The 16,810-nt window shown below is 51.6% G+C and overlaps 1 protein-coding gene across 6 annotated transcripts in view; it reads right to left on the bottom strand.

The window, feature by feature from the left end:
* DVL3 (dishevelled segment polarity protein 3) overlaps window positions 1-13,269 on the bottom strand; it is a 35,687-nt gene extending 22,418 nt beyond the window's left edge. For 4 of the 6 annotated variants that reach the window (XM_055817331.1, XM_055817329.1, XM_055817334.1 and 1 more), the window contains exon 1: window positions 13,006-13,268. In XM_055817331.1, the coding sequence (XP_055673306.1) occupies window positions 13,006-13,172 (167 nt within the window). In that variant the 5' untranslated portion in view covers window positions 13,173-13,268. Of the gene's footprint in view, window positions 1-13,005 lie in introns of all 6 variants that reach the window. The other 2 variants (XM_055817328.1, XM_055817332.1) reach the window with 1 other exon arrangement.
* Between the last annotated feature and the right edge of the window lie 3,541 nt (window positions 13,270-16,810).

Genomic DNA, 16,810 nt, shown 5'->3' with positions numbered 1-16,810 from the left:
GAGGAGAAGAGGGGGAAAACGGGAAGAGGGGGAGGGTGGGAAACAAAAGTCTGAAAGCTTGGACTTCCACACCTGGACAAGCAGGGAGCTGCCACAGAGCAGTCTGCTCGCCAGCACCCTCTTATCCCAGGCTCCCAGCACAGCAGCCCTGCCCAGCACCAGCTCCCTGCTCTCAGCACCTTTCTGCTGCCCAGCCACCACCAGAGCAGGTCTGGGAAGGCACAGACTGAGGCACATGTCTGTGGGGAGGAGAAGTGAGGCTCGCTTCCCCCGCCTTGTTAACAATTAATTTGTATTTAATGACAGATCTTCACCAGGAGATGACAAAGCAGCTTCCACACGTCCTGCCCTCAAGACACTGACCAGCTCACATTACTCTCTCCTAGCACAAACAACTTTGCAAAAGTCCCCCAACTAAACCAGCCCAACCTCCTACATGGTGGGAAGGGGCCTTGAAGCGTAACAAGCTGTAGATGACTGCACCTACTTTTCACATCCAGCTGGGCTACCATCAACAACACCTCTCCTAACTGTGTCTATAAGACATAGAGAGAACTTCTATAAAACCAACAGGGAGTTAATAAAGCTCAAAACTAAGTTCCACCACAAAACATTTGCCAAAGACAATGAGAAGGACTCATGCAAAGAGCAGCCTTTCAGAGTCACAACAGCTGCATGGTGGCAAAGAAAGAACTTTGTCCCCGATCCCAGGCTATTGCAGCACTCTGAAAAAGGACAAACGACGACGCTACGTCCCTCTGGTTCTAAACTGCAGGAGGTAGGAGACAGCATGAGGAATCCAAATGCTCAAAAGAACCATTTCCAACCATTGCTAGGACAGGGATACATGCTCTTTTTCTTCCTCACCTTTGGGCCCTGGCTAATTTTTGGAACAACCTGAAATATTCACTTCACTCTCAGGAAATTGTCAGCAAGCCAGGAAGACCTTAGAGAAAACCAATGGTTTAAACAATCAGCTCCTAGATACATCTACTAGTAGACAAAACCAAAGGTAGAGGAAGGCTAGCTGTTTCACCTGGTCTCCTGCTTTTGATGGCGTCAGTGCAGGGGACGGTACAAGAAATTCCCTGTACAGAGAGACAGCAAACAGCATGTTTTAGTAGCCTTTTATATACTTCATTAATTTCAGCTAATAGCAGTCATCTTCACCAAACTTCTTTCAAGACGCAGGGCCAAGCCCTCGAACAATACAATGAGCAATCTCCTACAAAGCATCCTTTACTAGGCCAGCCAAGCTTCCTCTCCAGCCAGCACCCAGCAAACAAGCTAATACTGTTCAACTGCTGAAAGAAAGAGACAAGAAAGATGCTCCAGTCCTAACCAAACCAAGCATGTGCTGGCACACAAGTCACGCAACTAGAGGTCCAGAAAGCAGATGAGAGCCATAAAGCAGGAGCCAATCAATTACTGTAAAAGGAATGTGATTAGCCAAGAAGCAGGGGAAATGTGAGCTGTTCCCATCCTGCTGCTGGTTTACTCTCAGCAATGAAAATACTAGTTTTCCCTTCCTTTATGAAAGCCATGGTCCATGGGACCCCTTCCTGACACTGGATGGATGTTCCACCAGACAAAGCAATATCTAGGCAGTCAGGAGACCATCACCTGCCTAGGACTCCTCCAAAGGAGTGTCAGAGATTTACTGAAATGGGGCACAAGCCATGGTCTTGATCTGGAAGGAAGCTGTCTTCCACAAGCAGCCAGGTTTTTCTGTTTCAGCAGCCTGGCTGTAAGTGATGACTGGCATTAGTCCATAGTCTGTGTGAAGTGCCATGTACAGAACTTGCTGGGACTCACCTTTACACCAGGAATCAGCAGCCTTTTCAACAAGAGGGTAAGCCTCCCCACAGTTTAGAAGAGGACAGTGGCTTTGGAACACTGCAGCACTATACCCGACCTCTGCAGGACCAAGTCCAACTCAGAGCTGCTGCTTCTCTTTGACACTCTGAACTCCTGGGCCTGACCCTGTTCATACCATTCAAAACCTTCCCACCTGCCATTTCTGACAACTGCACCAAAGGCTGGATAACAGTCAGTGACCTCCAGAAGTCACCATCACACGGGATATGAAACGTTCCTCTTGCGGAGGGTCTCAAAGCCACAGCTACCAACTCCCAGGTCTTTCAACTATGGAGAGGTGCAGTGGAAGACAGCACAACCTATCTGCAGCCTATAAATATCCCATGAGCTTGGCAACTGTGTGGAACTACTCACTCTACACATTAACTATTCTGAATGGGAGCCCAGAAAGGCTCATCACAAGTTACTACTGCAACAGGGCCACTTCCTGCGTCTGTGGATCTGCTGATATGTTACAAGACCCTGATTTTGAGCTTCCTAATTATCTGTGATACTGACATCAAATTCCTGCAAAGCATCTTTTCTTTAGTTACACGTAAAGTCACCACAGGCACTTAGTGACAGCACCACATGTTGACTGACCAGGAGCTCACCTGGTCCCTACGGATAACATGGACAGACAGTCCCCACCTCAAGTATACACACCTCTACATGGGAAAGCATGTATACCATGTAGCTTCCTATCAGAGCACAGGTCCCAAATTCTCCAAAAGTAACATCATACGAAGGCACCAAAAGATTTTTCCAGTGGTGTCCCACATTGTAGTATCAGCACAGAAAAAAAAAAAAAGAAAAAAAAAAAGAAAAAAAAAAAAGAGACTGATGCAGTGGGCTCCCATGCTTCTGCACTGGGGATCCAGAAGCATGGACACGTGCTGCACGAGGCTGACCCAACTCAGATGCATTAGACTCAACATGCACACGCTGTATAGATGTCACATACCTCTGCATTAAGTCAGAGCTGCCCCAAGGAAACCCAGGCAGAGCACACTCTACTAAGCTGAAGCAGATGCTGCCACCCTGCAAGTCCTCTGCCACTTCCAGGATGCCTGGGCAGGGAATAGAAGTTTTCCCCAACTAACCCACTTTCTGGTCCCAGCTGACACAAAACATTTTCACTCTGGAAGAAAAATCCATCCCACAGGAACCCCTTCAGGACCTAAAGGTGCATTTACTAGCTCTGGATCGAAGGCAACTGGGAGGTCTGCCATAAGGGACTCAGCTGTGCTGCTAGACCCATGAAGAAAATCCACTCTCCTGAGAGCTACAAAAGCCAGTGAGAAAAAATTCAGATGAACACAGTGCAATGGCAAGACTCTCTACATTAAGGCCCTGTATGGGCTTCCAGTATAGCACAGCTTCAGCTGGGCCCACAGGCAAGTCTCCCTGTGAAAGGCACTAAAATACTGGTTGAGCTAGGCAGGGCTGAATGAACTGGGACAGCTTGTTAGCTGTATGCAAACACAAGTACAGAGTTTGCATATCCATCACAGCTTCTGGAAAAAAGCTTCAATTTGAGAAGCTGCTGCGCCCTGGGGCCAACCAGCTAACAGCCACCAGCACAGCAGCAGCCTTCTCCGAGCCCCTGCCCTGCTGATCACAAAGCCACATTTGTCACCGTGCTCCTGACACTGGTCTGGTTGTCAACAACGGCGGCATTGCACATTGCAGTGTACAGGGGACAACCTATTTGCTCACAGATGGTGAGACACAAAAGGACCATGAATCTCAAGCTGGTCAGTGCAATGGGGAGGGAAAAAGCTGAAGCCCAGCGAGTGGGCAGGCTAACGTGCTAGCACCAGCTTCCCTGCTATGCTACTCCATGCAGAGCCAGAGCTCCCAAAACACAGAACCCTCTGGCAGACCCTCAGTGTCCTCAGAACCAGCCTGTACATGGCAGGAGCTGCCAGCCATCAGAAAACAAGGACAACCCCACAGCCTCTGTTACCCAGACCCTGAATTCCCAGAGACAGCTGCCAGTGATCAGAGCGGCCACGTAGCAAATAAATTCCTCTCCAAACCCTAGGGGCAGGTCAAAAACCAGCAGAGAAAAGACCTTCCCACACAGCAGCCGGTGCCAGCTCTCCCAGAAACAGATCTCTGCTCCAAGTCATGTGAAGAAGCCTTCCCCGCTTCAACTCGCATCTTCAGCCAGGACCAGAAGAACGGACTCCCACTGCAGTGCTTCAGTTACTGCTCACTGTACCTTCTTTACCTCCAGTTCTTGCAAGATAGGAAATTTTAGCCAACAAGACACACTGACAGATGCCCCGGTGAGGGGATAACCAACACAGATGACTTAGTGGAGCAGGTTACTCAAATGCTGCTTCTGCTGCCTTCAATAGCTAGCTGTGACTGGAAAAACAATGCCTCTGCCACATGTCCTTTAATAAATAACTGATACAACAACCACAACAGTCCCAACCCTCCACTGTGATACAGGATTACACGGCACAGGAAGGTCATCACCAGGCATCTCTGCCTGCCAAAGCCTCCAGAGAATCCCAGCCCATTCCTGCATGGGCTCAATATCAGTGCTACAGCAGTAACAACACAGCGATAGAAACAAGTGAAACCAAGAGCTTCAGAGGAGGGGCTCACGGAGATACTAATACTTCAGCTCTGCAAGCTAGTGCAGTCCTTGGAGACAGTGTTACTCACAGCCCAAGAGCTCACATACTCTCCTAAGGCCACCACTGCATTACATAGATAAGCACATAGACAAAGCAAAGTCACAGAGATTAGACTAATTCCCAGATTTGTACCTTACTTCAACGCCTTCCAAAAAGTCTTCACAAAAGGATTTGGTCCAAAAATTTCCAACAGCAGCCACCAGCAGGATTAAGTTTTATTTAACTTGCCAGCTGCTGCCTAACAAACCAGCACCACCGAGACAAACAGTAACACAGCCACGTGGTGCCACATCCCCCTTCTGGAAAACCACCATCCATCCAGCACAGGTCAGAAGGGCAGGCTCCGAATAACAAACAAGGGATGGAGAGGGCAGGAAATCAATAGGAAGCACCAAAAACACACAGCCCTGACTGCTGCCTCATCAGATGTGCAGCACGATGCAAAGCTGGTGTGACAACATGAAGGCAATTTCCTGCAGGCACAGTCTCTGCTGTGTTCTGCAAGCCCAGGTCTCCTTCATGGGCTTTTGCAGAGATCAAATATCCTAAACAACAACATTGTTGTATCTATTTGGATGTAGTGAAGGGTGGAGGAGTAGCACTCCAATTCCAGCAGATACCTTCAGCTCAGAACAGTTGAGCAACTGCTGTGCAGACATGGAAGAGACTTCCCACCACTTTAAGTACCATGAACTCAAACAGGACTTGAGGAATTTTAACTATGCTCCCTACACCTCTACATATACAGCCTTCAAATCTAGATGGAGGGCCTGATGCACACCCTGAGAGAGGACCAAAGCCAAACACATCTGTGCAGCAGAAAAACTGGAGGGGAAACCAGATTTTCTTTGCTTATTCTCAGAGCGCCCTTCCCTGAGCGTACCGAAAGGCATGGTGGTGGCTAACTACCTCTACCTTCAAGAGTCCAGGCCACAGGGCCGCAGACCCAGATGTGTCTGCCAGCTGGGAGACCTGGTAGAGGAGACCAGGAGCATGCTGGAGAAGAGGGACTTACTAAAGGCTCAGCACTCCAAGCACACGGGCCTTGGGCTCATGGGCCATCTACCTCTGTCCCTGCCAGCCAGCCCCTTCTTTCTCAGAGTCCATTATAAAACACTGCCTTCCCAGCTGCCCATCCTGCTCTCACCGTAGCCACGCAGGAAGGAGCATCACTCCTTGCGCCGCCACCCAGAAGATCCCACTCTGGGGGTGAGACTAGGTCCGAGGTTCAGAAATGGCCAAGTTCTAGATGAAACGCGCTGAAATACAACTTCAGCAGGAACCAGAAGACCGAGCAGTGGGGCCACCACCATCATCCCGTAACAACAAACAATCCTCAGGTCACAACTCAGATTATGGTGGTTTATGAGCCACTTTTAACAGTGTTGGGCCTTGACCTCAGAGACTGAACCACGCTGGAGCACAGCTGCATCACAGACAGTCAGGGCGCACAGATTTACTTCACGGCCATTTCTGACACATAGAGGTAGGTTTTTGCTCTGTGCAGGAATTTGGAGGACTGGAGTCCTCCAGATGGTTTCAAAACACAGAACTGTATCAGAACAGCTGCATTCTCATGTAAGGGGAAAGGTTTTTCTTGACCTTTCTTTCTCTTTTTTTCAAAGATGACAAAAGAGGCTTAAAATTAAGAAACATTCCCATCAAAAACGTAATTGAAAACAATACCTCTCCAAGAAAAATGCTGGCTTCAACATAACACCATATTTTGGGAGAAAATACATTTAGTAAAAAAAAAAAAAAAATTCTGACCAGCTCTAGCTGCAAACAACTTCAATAGCTGTTTTAAAGCTTCATTGTTTGCATAGTACAGACAAGGCCTTAGGGAAATTGGTCTGCAGCCCGATTTGGCTAACTTGGCTTTCTGAACACCACCCCTGGGCAAAGAAACCAGGCTATGACTGCCATCCAATGTGGCCTTTGGAGCACAGCTCCAACCACAACAGAGAAAGCCGGACACCTACGGAGTCAGTAATAGCTGGGTCTAAACAGCAGGACACACACTGCCTGGCGCAGACAATACAAACCAGGGAAGGAGCAAATACCACCAACCTCTCCATCTGCACCCCAGCCCTGGCACCGCTGTGCCCCCCGCACCACCACCATCGCCACAACGGTTGAAAACAGCCTCCAGCAGCCGCTACAGCCAGGACCAGCTCCAGTGCGGATGGGCCACCCCCCAGCATGGGCAGCATTACAGGAACTTCCCACCACAAGCGCAGACAGTGGTTAGCAGCTCTCTGCCAAATCCTCAGCAGCTCAGGAGACAGAGGCATGGGCTGCAGTAACCTACTTGCAAAATATTCAAAAAATAACCTCCAGTGGACCCTAGCTAATCAGAGCAGCACATCTCATGCGAGCAGACAGGGAACCACACATCCTCTAGAGCAGGGAGCATAACACATGGGGTGCTGAGGCCTCTCACATGTCACAGAAAGGACAGGGACTGGCCAGGAAATGGAGAAAAGCGATGGCTACCTCACAGCAGGGTCAATGCTGTCACTTGGACAGAGCACCACAAAGGATGTGAGCACACAAGGGAATTTTGTAGGCCCTTTTGCTCACAGACCTCTTGCCAACCTCTCCCTGCACAAAATCCATGCTGACATGGAAGTAATCTCCACGTCAGGGGCATGGGACAGGCAAAGGCACAAGGCAGACAGCAAAGTTTCCAACTAATATTTTTTTTTAAAAGTTCCAAAAATCAAAATAAAACAACTCCCCCAACTCGTGCTACAAAGAGCTGGCATGAAAAGCAGAGGCACCATGCCAGCGGCTCACCACTGCTCAGGGACTGACACTGCTTATTAAGTTTAGAATCCCTTCCCCGGCTCCAAACACTTTCAGCCAGAAGGACAGTCACTGCTGGCATCACTTTCAAAAAGACCCTGCAATAAAAATAAATCACTCAGCCTTTCAGTGAGCGTCAACGCATTTCCCCATGCACATGTGCAGGAGATGAGGTCGCCAAATACCAACGGCATCTGACCCCTGCACTGGGAATTCCAGCAGCACCCGTTTTGTTCTGCCTCCAGAGTGTTGCCCTAATCACTGCCTCATACCCGGCTTTGGAGAGCAGGTGATAATTAAGCAGGTTTGGATTAGATACTGGGCTAGTGATTAATAATACCGATTTTCATTTGACAGCTGAGACCTAGGAATCACTCACCACAGCTCTGAAGTTAAAACCGGCATTGAGACCTGCGAGAGGGAGAAACCAGCAGCAGCGGGAGGAGCAGCACCCCACCACGAATTGCTGGTGTCCTCCCAGCAATGCAGAACAAGTAGGTGAGATGGAGAGGGAGGGATGGTCCCCTTGCAGGAGAAGCAGGCCTTTCTGCTCTCCAGCCTGGAAAAGGAGAGGTGGCCAGGTGAAGTGGAGATATGCAAAATGATCACCCAAGTGCTTTCTCCACACGCAGATGAAATTCAAACGTTCAGGGATTCCAGAAGGCATGGAAAGATGAGATAGAACTTCAAGCCAGGTGCTGAGGACTTACCTGGATGCACAAACTGCACTCCTTTAATGGAAACTGCTTTGAAAAGTTTAATCTAAACTTTAGCACACCCCTATGGGAACACCTTTCGATTGACAGAAAATGAGCAGCATCAATTACAAGCAAGAAACGAGCCAAAAGAAACTACATTTCAATTGATGTAAGAATATCTTCAGAGTTGTACCAGTCACCTGGCCAGATGAAAAGTCAAACCTGTAGTGCAGCTGGGGCGAACACGCACACAACCAGCTGGCGAGAAGATCCCTGCTGCCCAGAGACAGGTATGCTTCTCACGATGGACTTGGGCAGGAGGCAACACTTTACACATCACTGAAGCCCGCATCCCAGCATACTACAGACTACCACAGACCATCAGCACAGTTGTTCCCTTCCCAACAACACAGGTACCCAGGAGAATTTACAATACTGTTCTTGCAGCACTTTTACAGAACCGAGAGCTCTCCCACAGTAAGATCCACACAAATCTTTGCCCAAGAAACTCACAGTGTCAAGTGGACAAAACAAGGCACAGGAGCACTGGTAGAATTTCTATTTTACAGGAACAAAAAAGACAGAAATGGAAAAGTCTGTTCAAAACCCCATGAAAAACCTGTGGGTGGCTTGATGGAGAACATGGGTCTCGCAAGCAGTCATAGCACTGCACTGATCTATGGTGCTCTCCTGCTGACCAGCACACAGATCTCACCTGTAAAATGCTGAATAAAAAGCCTCAAGCTGTAGAAAAAGAACGCCCTCCTTCTCTGATGAGGGCAAGGTTAGCAGGCTAAGGGTAGTTCCACACTTCACAGCGAGGCACATCCACACAAAGTATCTCAGGTCCAAGAAGAGTGTACCGTATCTATACATTGCCGTATTTCCACCATCAGCCTGCTTTAGCTGCTCCACAGATCTCCAGGCCCTGGGATCAGCAATACACAAAGCTAACAAGGGCACAAATGTCTGCACCCTGTGCCGTGCTCCACACTGCTGGGCTCAGGCTGGATTCTCCATTTGCAGCTGTAGCCCACTACACATCGGGTACACCAGGTGACGAAACCCTGCAGCCTTCCTGCTGCTCACAGCTCCTCTCCCCAGGATCAGGTGCATGAAATCTCATTTCTCCTCCTTCCCACCTAGAGGTGACACCATTCTGGGGTCATCTTAATTTGGGGCTGAGCGCTTTGACTAGGATTAGTTCCCGGCATAACCCGACAACTCCACAGCCACCCAGGGGAGCCTCAGTTCACATTTCCAAGGAGATGTAAACACTGAAGCTGCTCCATCACCACCCTGATTCTCAGAGCAAACAAATATTAACAAGATAAACAAAAGAATGAAAAATCCCACACACCAAGACTGCGGCTGTAATACTGCCTTGGGGATGGGGTGAGCTGAAGGGAATGCCAGGCTGGAGATCCACAGCCTGGAAAGAGAAGGAAAAGGGAGAAACAGATTCAGTCTGGGCAACAGAGGTGAGAGGAAACGCTGGACCATGTCTTGCTGCAGCTGACCCTGGAAGGTGAGATGCCTCTACTCCTGACGAGAGGAAAACTTAGTCTTATGCCACAGGGATCCTGCAAAAGGTCCAGTCACTGACAAAAAGCATGAGCCATCGGGATCTGCAGGTCTCCTCCTCGATCAGCTGGCATAAAAGCCATCCACTGTTAATGGCTCATCTCTTTCATGAAGGGGCTTTACCCTGGGTACTACCTCTGGATACTGCACAAGTGACAAAAACCAGCCCAGCTCTGAAACTGCCAGCACAAAGCAGGCCACCCTCCATGCTGGGCAGAGGGCATCTTGGGGGAAGGGGCCGAGAGGGATACACGTGTGAGAGTGCAATGCCCTTCCTTGGCACACAGCTTCTGAATACAGCCATTGTTAAACTCCTCCTGGTTTTCACTAACTGCCCGAGCATTTACAGTCAAGCAGCTGAGATGGCTCCTGTCCGTCTGTCCCGGTCTCTCCCTGCAGACCAATGGTTTGCTTTCTCCTGGACACCAGCTACCAGGGATCATGAAATATTTTGGTTGGACTCAATGATCTTAAAGGTCTTTTCCGATCTAAACGATTCTGTGATTCTATTTTGAATGGTGCCTGGGGCTACAGGGCTTCTCAGCAACAAGGCTGCAGCTGGACTGCTCTGGCTGTTCCCCACCATGCTCCAGCTAACCACCAGCACATTCTTCAGCTCTCCAGAAAGGAGCAAAACCAGCTTTCCTGATGGGACATCCATGGTGGCACCGTGAGAGGCTTTCTCTCCTTGTTCCACACAAGGCCTTGCCACACGCTGGCTCCAACTGCACAACTCATTACACAGGACTTTGCCAAGGAACAGGCTGCCTACACGCAGCCTCCGACCCCCCTCAGCTACACCTTCCCTTCCAGAGAAGTTCACTCTTCCCAGAAGAATCAGCTGAATCAGTCCCAACAAAAATCTCATCCCCGTGCATTTCTGACGCAACTAAACTCGCTGTGTCTTCCTGAGTGATTTTCCCCTCTCCCTGCTAGCATCCACAACAACTCCCTACACTGCTTTATTGCCGAGTTTCATTAATCTACCATCTGCCTCCTCTTGTGGAGCCTTAAAGAAACAGAGGAGGATGAAAAGGCACAGCACAGAACTTTGCTGCCACCAGACCCCTCTTCCCAATGCGAGACGCTGCTATTTATTACTAAACTTTGTTTATAGTTACGCAGACACTCTCCCACCCACATGGCAATGTTTCATTCAAGACAAGTTTGAATTCACTTCAAGAACAACATTTCAAAGGATCCCGAAGCATTTGTTTACAAACAGCATGCACGGAGAATTCGCTTCTCCCACCAATGAACACGGTCCCCTCCGAGACACGGAGAGGCAGCTGTTCCATAGCACCCAACGCTACTCAACAGCTGAGGGACAGGAAATGATCCACAGACAACTGATACTGCCTTGGAAATTTATGGAAAATGAGGGCTGGAGACTTCTTTGCCTGGAGAGAGCGGAGAAGCTTCTGAGGACCAAAGCTCTCCACTTGGTCAGGAGGAATTTAGGGAGGCAAAGCGTCCCAGACTGTGGTCAAAAGAGTGACTCCAAATTTCAAGCCTCATCTGAAAGCTGGCACCTCCCAAGCTAACGGGAACCTGGGCACTGGGATAATTTGGCTGCAGAGGGCAGAGCACCCCCTGCTGAGGCAGCCACACCGATCTCCATCCAAGCCCTGAACAGGCCCAGCCCTGTTCAACGTAGGGTATGAGCCAAGATCACAGCCTAGGGAGGTATTTGGCGCAATAAGATGACACTAGGAAGACTACAAAACTGAAAGCTTTTTACAGTCCCAGCCTCCATACTGTAAACACTTAAATCTTCAAAGGGACAAACAAATCTAGAGGAAGGAGGATCACGCAAATCTTTCAAATACCAAAGTGCCCAGAATGGTAAAGGGTCACACATTACGGAAGCCAAAAGAAGCTACTCTCCCAGGATGGAAACAGAGATCCTCAAAAAGGCTAGAGGAAATACAGATGTAGGAAGATGCTGGACAAAAACTGAGGACAAAGGGTCCTACAGAGAGCCGGCTTCGCAGGGTACTTGCTCCGCAGAGTGGTCACTGACTTTACAAAGGTAGGAGACAGCAAGGGCTCTCCAGAAGACTAGTGCGTACAACTGTCCAAACAAGGGACAGAGTATACCTCCTCACCTCCAAACAGCCACACATGATGGAAGAAACCAAAGGGCATCATCACAAAATAAGTGATGAAAATACCAATGTTGAAAGAGAGCTGCCCTGAAGATGGGATGTGAGGCAGGGCAGCGCCCCTTTTCTATAGAGACCCATCTCAGAGATCGAGTGTGGGACATCTTACATTGAAGATGGAACGTGTACCTCGCACAGCGGGTCTTGCACACACCCCTTGCCCAGAGATGGGCAGCATGTGGAGAGCTCTCCCTCCTTCTCCACGGAGGCACAGGAGGAGAAAGCTGGTCCCCTTTACCCATTCTTCCCAAAGATGAGATACGGAGAACAAAGCTGCCAAAATGGATGGTCCTCCCCAAAATGGATGGCCGAAGAACAAAACTGTCCCCAAATCCACTCTCTGGGAACAGCTGATGGAGGAGGCACTACCCCTGCACCCTCTTGGCTGAGGGAACAAGGGGCAGCCCTCCCCGGGCAGGCACAGTGGGAGATGCCTAGGCCCTTTAGATGGAGAATAACAATCCCAAGTAGGATACGTGGGGGGACACCACCCCTATACACCCCCAGGGTGGGCTGCACTGGCAAAGCGCTACCCAAACATCATGAGCACGGGGAGGGAGTGATCCTCAGATGGGGTGATGGTGTCCTCCAGGGTGCCTCTGGCAGACATAAGGGTGCAGCCCTGGAGAAGGTGCCCAGAGAATACCACCAGCTCCCCCACAGAGGAGCGAGCTGGGGGGGGAGGAGGGGGGGGGGGGCGGGGCAGCTTCCCCCAGAACTAACGGGAGAAGGGGGGGGTGGGGGAAGGGAGGATGGGGGACTGTCCCCAGAGGCAGCACACAGGGACCACCGGCCCCAGAGAAGGTGCACGGGTGGGTATCGCTCCCAGCCCGCCCCCCCAGGTGAAGTAGCTGGGGATGCTCGCGCCCCTGGATGGGGTGCACGCGAGGGTGCCCTCCCCCCGACAGGGGGCAAGGACAGGGGGACAGGATGGGGGGGGCGATGACCATCCCTGCCCCCTTCCAAGGCAAGGCAGTAGGGGTGGCGGGCGGACACGGGTCCCCCTCCCCAGACCGGCACGAGGGGCCGCCGTCCCGAAGGGCACCGCCCGGCCCCGGGGGTCCCAGCCCCCCCGGGCGTGGGGGGGTGGGGGGGCAGCCGGCCCCAGCAGCGTGCGGGGCGGGTGTCCCCAGGAGGCCCAAGCAGCCCCCCCCCCCCCCCCCGGGAGCCCGCCCTCCGCGCGTGGGCACGGGGGGCTCCCCCCCGGCGGCGGCGGGCCGGGCCCGGGTCCGCGCTCACCCGAAGTCGTCGTCCATGGACTTGAAGTAGAACTTGTAGTTGGGGCGGTTGAGGAGGCCCTTGAAGTCGCCGAGGGTGACGCGCTCGGCCGGGATCGGCAGCTTCACCAGGTACGGCGTCTCCTGCTCGTCCAGGTGGTAAATGATCTTGGTCTCGGCCGCCGCCATGGCGCCCCTGCCCGGCCGCCAGGCCTCCGCCGCCTCCCCTCCTCCGCCCGCGGCGCGGCCCGCGACCCCCGGCCGCCGCCTCGGCCCCGGTCCCCGCCCGGCCCGGCCCGGCCCCCGCCCCGCCTCGGCCCCGGCCCGGCTGCGGCCCCGCGCGCCCGGTCCCCCCGCGCCCCTTGTTCTCCGGGTCCCAGCGCCGCCCGGCCGCAGAGCGCAGGCTCGGGCTCCGGCGGCTCCGCCCCCGCCCGCCGCCCCGGCTCCGCCGGAACCGGAACCGGCGCCCCGCGGGGGGCCGCGCCGCGCACCCAGCCCGCAGCCGGGAGCCGGCAGCCCGGGACGGGGGCTCAGGGCTCGGCACAGCCCCGAGCCAGACCCCGCCAGCTCCCGCGCCGGTAGGCGCCCCCCGCAGCTAGAGCCACCCCCGGCGCCATCCGCCCCTCTCCCCCGGGCCACGCGCCCGCCGCCGCCCCCCACCTGGGCGTGCGCCCCCCGGGCCGGCAAAGCCCCGCTGCCCGTGCGCGGGTTCGGATTTTTGCTTTACATCCGCGCCCCCTTATATACAGCCTCGTGCCCGCCGCGCGCCCACAGCCCCCGTCCTCAGCGGCACGCACCCCTCCTGGGCTCCCACCCCATTCAGCCTTCATCCCCTCTTGCACCCACTGATGCTGCTTCACACTTTTCATTCCTGTGCCACACGTGCTCCTGGGTCCCACCGCTTCCACTGCTTCTCATGCACGCCCCCCAGGCCTCCCACCTCTGCAGCCCTGGTCCTCTCTCACACACCTTCCAGCCCTCCCCACGCTCCTCGTACTACATGTCCCTTGAGTACAGCTTACAGAACATGAAGCGTATCCTGTTCCACCCTGTCCTCCCGTGTCCAGACTCCTTTGAACTCCCCGTGCTCTATCTCTGATGACCAGCCCATACAGGGACTCTGCTGCACAAGAGGAGCACATTACCTCCCACCCCAATTCCCCTCCAGCTGTGACTTCCCTCCAAACCCCTTGTCACCATGCAACAACCACCCCCTACACCTGGGCGCTGGGTGCCTTCAAGTTCCCCAGCCTCATTTCCTCACCAAGCAGGCTCCCTCCTCTGCTCTGCATGAGCATCCTCCTTTCCACATACGTGCACAGTTGAAGAGGCCACGGTATCAACTCCAACAGCCCCTTGGCTCTGTGGTTCCTTCCCCATCCTCTCTCTCCCTGGACTCTATCCCTCTCTCGCCTACAGTCACCAGCACTGTGATCCCAGCCCCTAGGACTTGCCTCGGTGCTGCAGCGATCCTGGGCTGACTGGCTTCCCCTCTGGAAACCTTGCCAGCACCCAAAGGGCGCCAAGGAACCATCTCCATCAGCAGTTTCCTGGAGCTGTGGCGGAGAGCAAAGCTGGGGTGGATGGAGCCTGGGCAACACCCACCACCAGGGAGGGCCAGAACCGCCTTGCACTGTCCTGGATTAGAAGGAACAAGTGCAGGGAAGAACCACACCGTGGGCCTGCATGGGGCATGAGAGTAGATCACCAGCCCTCAGCACCAGACTCACCTGCCGTAGGAAGAGGAGCCAGAGAGATCTTCTAGAGAACAGAGCCAAGCTCCTCAGGCACACAGGCATGAGCTAAATAGCCTCCTCATGCATGAAAGAGTCCTGTAGGCGTTGCTAGCAATTATCTGGGCAGCACTGCTAGACTAGGTAAAGAATCTGACATTAAAAAAAAAAAAAATTTCAAGGGAGGACCTCAGGTTAGCAGAAGTTGTAAGAGGCATGAGGCTCTCCCATGTTTCCACACCAGCTCTTGGAAGACTGCTCATGCTTGGAGCTCTGTGGTAAAAGCCAGCATACCTGGAAAGAAGAATCCAGGTCAGGAATGGAAATATTTAGTTTTAAGCTTTTTCTTACCGTGTCAATCCTGACAGAGCTAATCTCGAAGTCTTTTTGCAACACCTCCCTGCCCCAAAAGCTGGGCTCCTGTGAAAGAATGAGAAGTCTTCCCCCGAGAGGGCCACTCTCTCGCCCACCTCCCAGCACAGCTGTGGATGCACCTTGGAGCCTGCATTCTATGTACTAGACACCTTTGGGAGCTCAGCACTTCAAAAAATTGCCCTTTTGGTGACGAAGGAGCACATGCAGCCCAGAGGAAGAGTGTCACACACACTCACACCCATGGTGGTAGCAGATGAAATCTCATTGTTATAGCAGCCTTTTCTTTTAAAGCAGGCCAAGTGATTGAACAGACTCAAATCAATAGATTGATTTAACTTTTCACAGAGGTCTTGGGAAGTACAACTCACTCCTAATGGAGGAACACAGAGCCAAATAAATTAGCAGTAGGGGATTCTGAACAGCCTGTTGGCTTATGTCTACATTTAAAAACTGCGGCATCGATAGCATTGCTTCTCCTTACAGAGTAAACAGGCTCCAGGCATTTTAGTGCATCTTGAAACAGCCCGAAGCAGAAGTGGATGTACTTGAGTTCCATCGCTTACACCTTTAAGTAGCACAAAACTACTATCTTTTTCTAAAAGGCGCGCTATTGTTAACTGAAGTTCTGGGTTTGATGGAGGAACACCAGGTGCCATTCATCCACCCACCCATCCATGTCAGATGGAAAGTCACACAAGTTGACTACTATGGCCTTAGAAGAAAATAAAAATACTTCTTACATTGCTCAAAAAGATGGATGCAGTTTGTGCAGTCAAGGTTGGTCTCAAAGGCATTTCTAGTCTTCCAACCAAATACAAATCTTGATTGAAGACAACAGAAAACATCAAGCCCACCCTATACTTAAGCAATGCAATTAACGCTCCTTTAAAAAGTATATACTTACCTGCCCGTAAGGATGCTGTGCCATGCCAGAACTTCACCTTGGAGAATATAAAATGTCCTACTTTGTCTCCTTTTTTCTACTCTGTTCTCGGCACCTGTAAAACCACCACCCCACACACACCACCAAGGCCTGAAGGATAAGGATATTTGGCCACAGAGCAACATTGTCCCCTTGGATCTTAATCCCTGGGTAAAGCAAGCAGCTCACACCATGAACAAGCTTGCTACTATGAAGCAAAGGAGGAAAGAACGGAAAAAACTTGGTACAAAGGATCAAGAGCCTCTGGCAAAATTGAGCCATTTACAGAACAGTATGTTAAACCTACTTTTTAAGCCATCTTTACATTGTAAAAGGAAAAAAATACTTAAGATGTCCAAAGAAATTTTAAAAATACCAAGTCTTGCAGCTGGTTTGTAAATGGTTTTACTAAGAGCTCTGCAGCTGTCCTTCCCCCTCTCTGCCAGTTCTTACTCCCCCACATCAGGAGGACACAATGCAGTACCTAACAGCCAGCGTTCCCACTAATTCTCATCATGGCAAAGGATAACAGGTTTCACAGGGTTTAAGGTTCATCTTTGCAACATAATCCTGTACAAAACCAAACCTCACCCATTTCAGGATTTTAAGTTCAGAAGTTTTAATTAACTGTTCTCTACTTGTAAACAGTGAGGTCATGAGTTATCACTGAACATTTATACTGATTCAATGGCCTGCAGATTGCCTACCTACCTACCTATTATGCGCTTAAAATCTCTTGAGGAAAAAGTAGCAATGAGTTATTTAGCTTACCAGTTAAGCCCTGCTCAGGCATGTGG

Source organism: Falco peregrinus, chromosome 12 (genome assembly GCF_023634155.1).
Source record: "Falco peregrinus isolate bFalPer1 chromosome 12, bFalPer1.pri, whole genome shotgun sequence".
NCBI lineage: Eukaryota > Metazoa > Chordata > Aves > Falconiformes > Falconidae > Falco > Falco peregrinus.
Note: the sequence above shows the minus strand (reverse complement) of the source record. Positions and strands in the feature narration are given on the sequence as shown.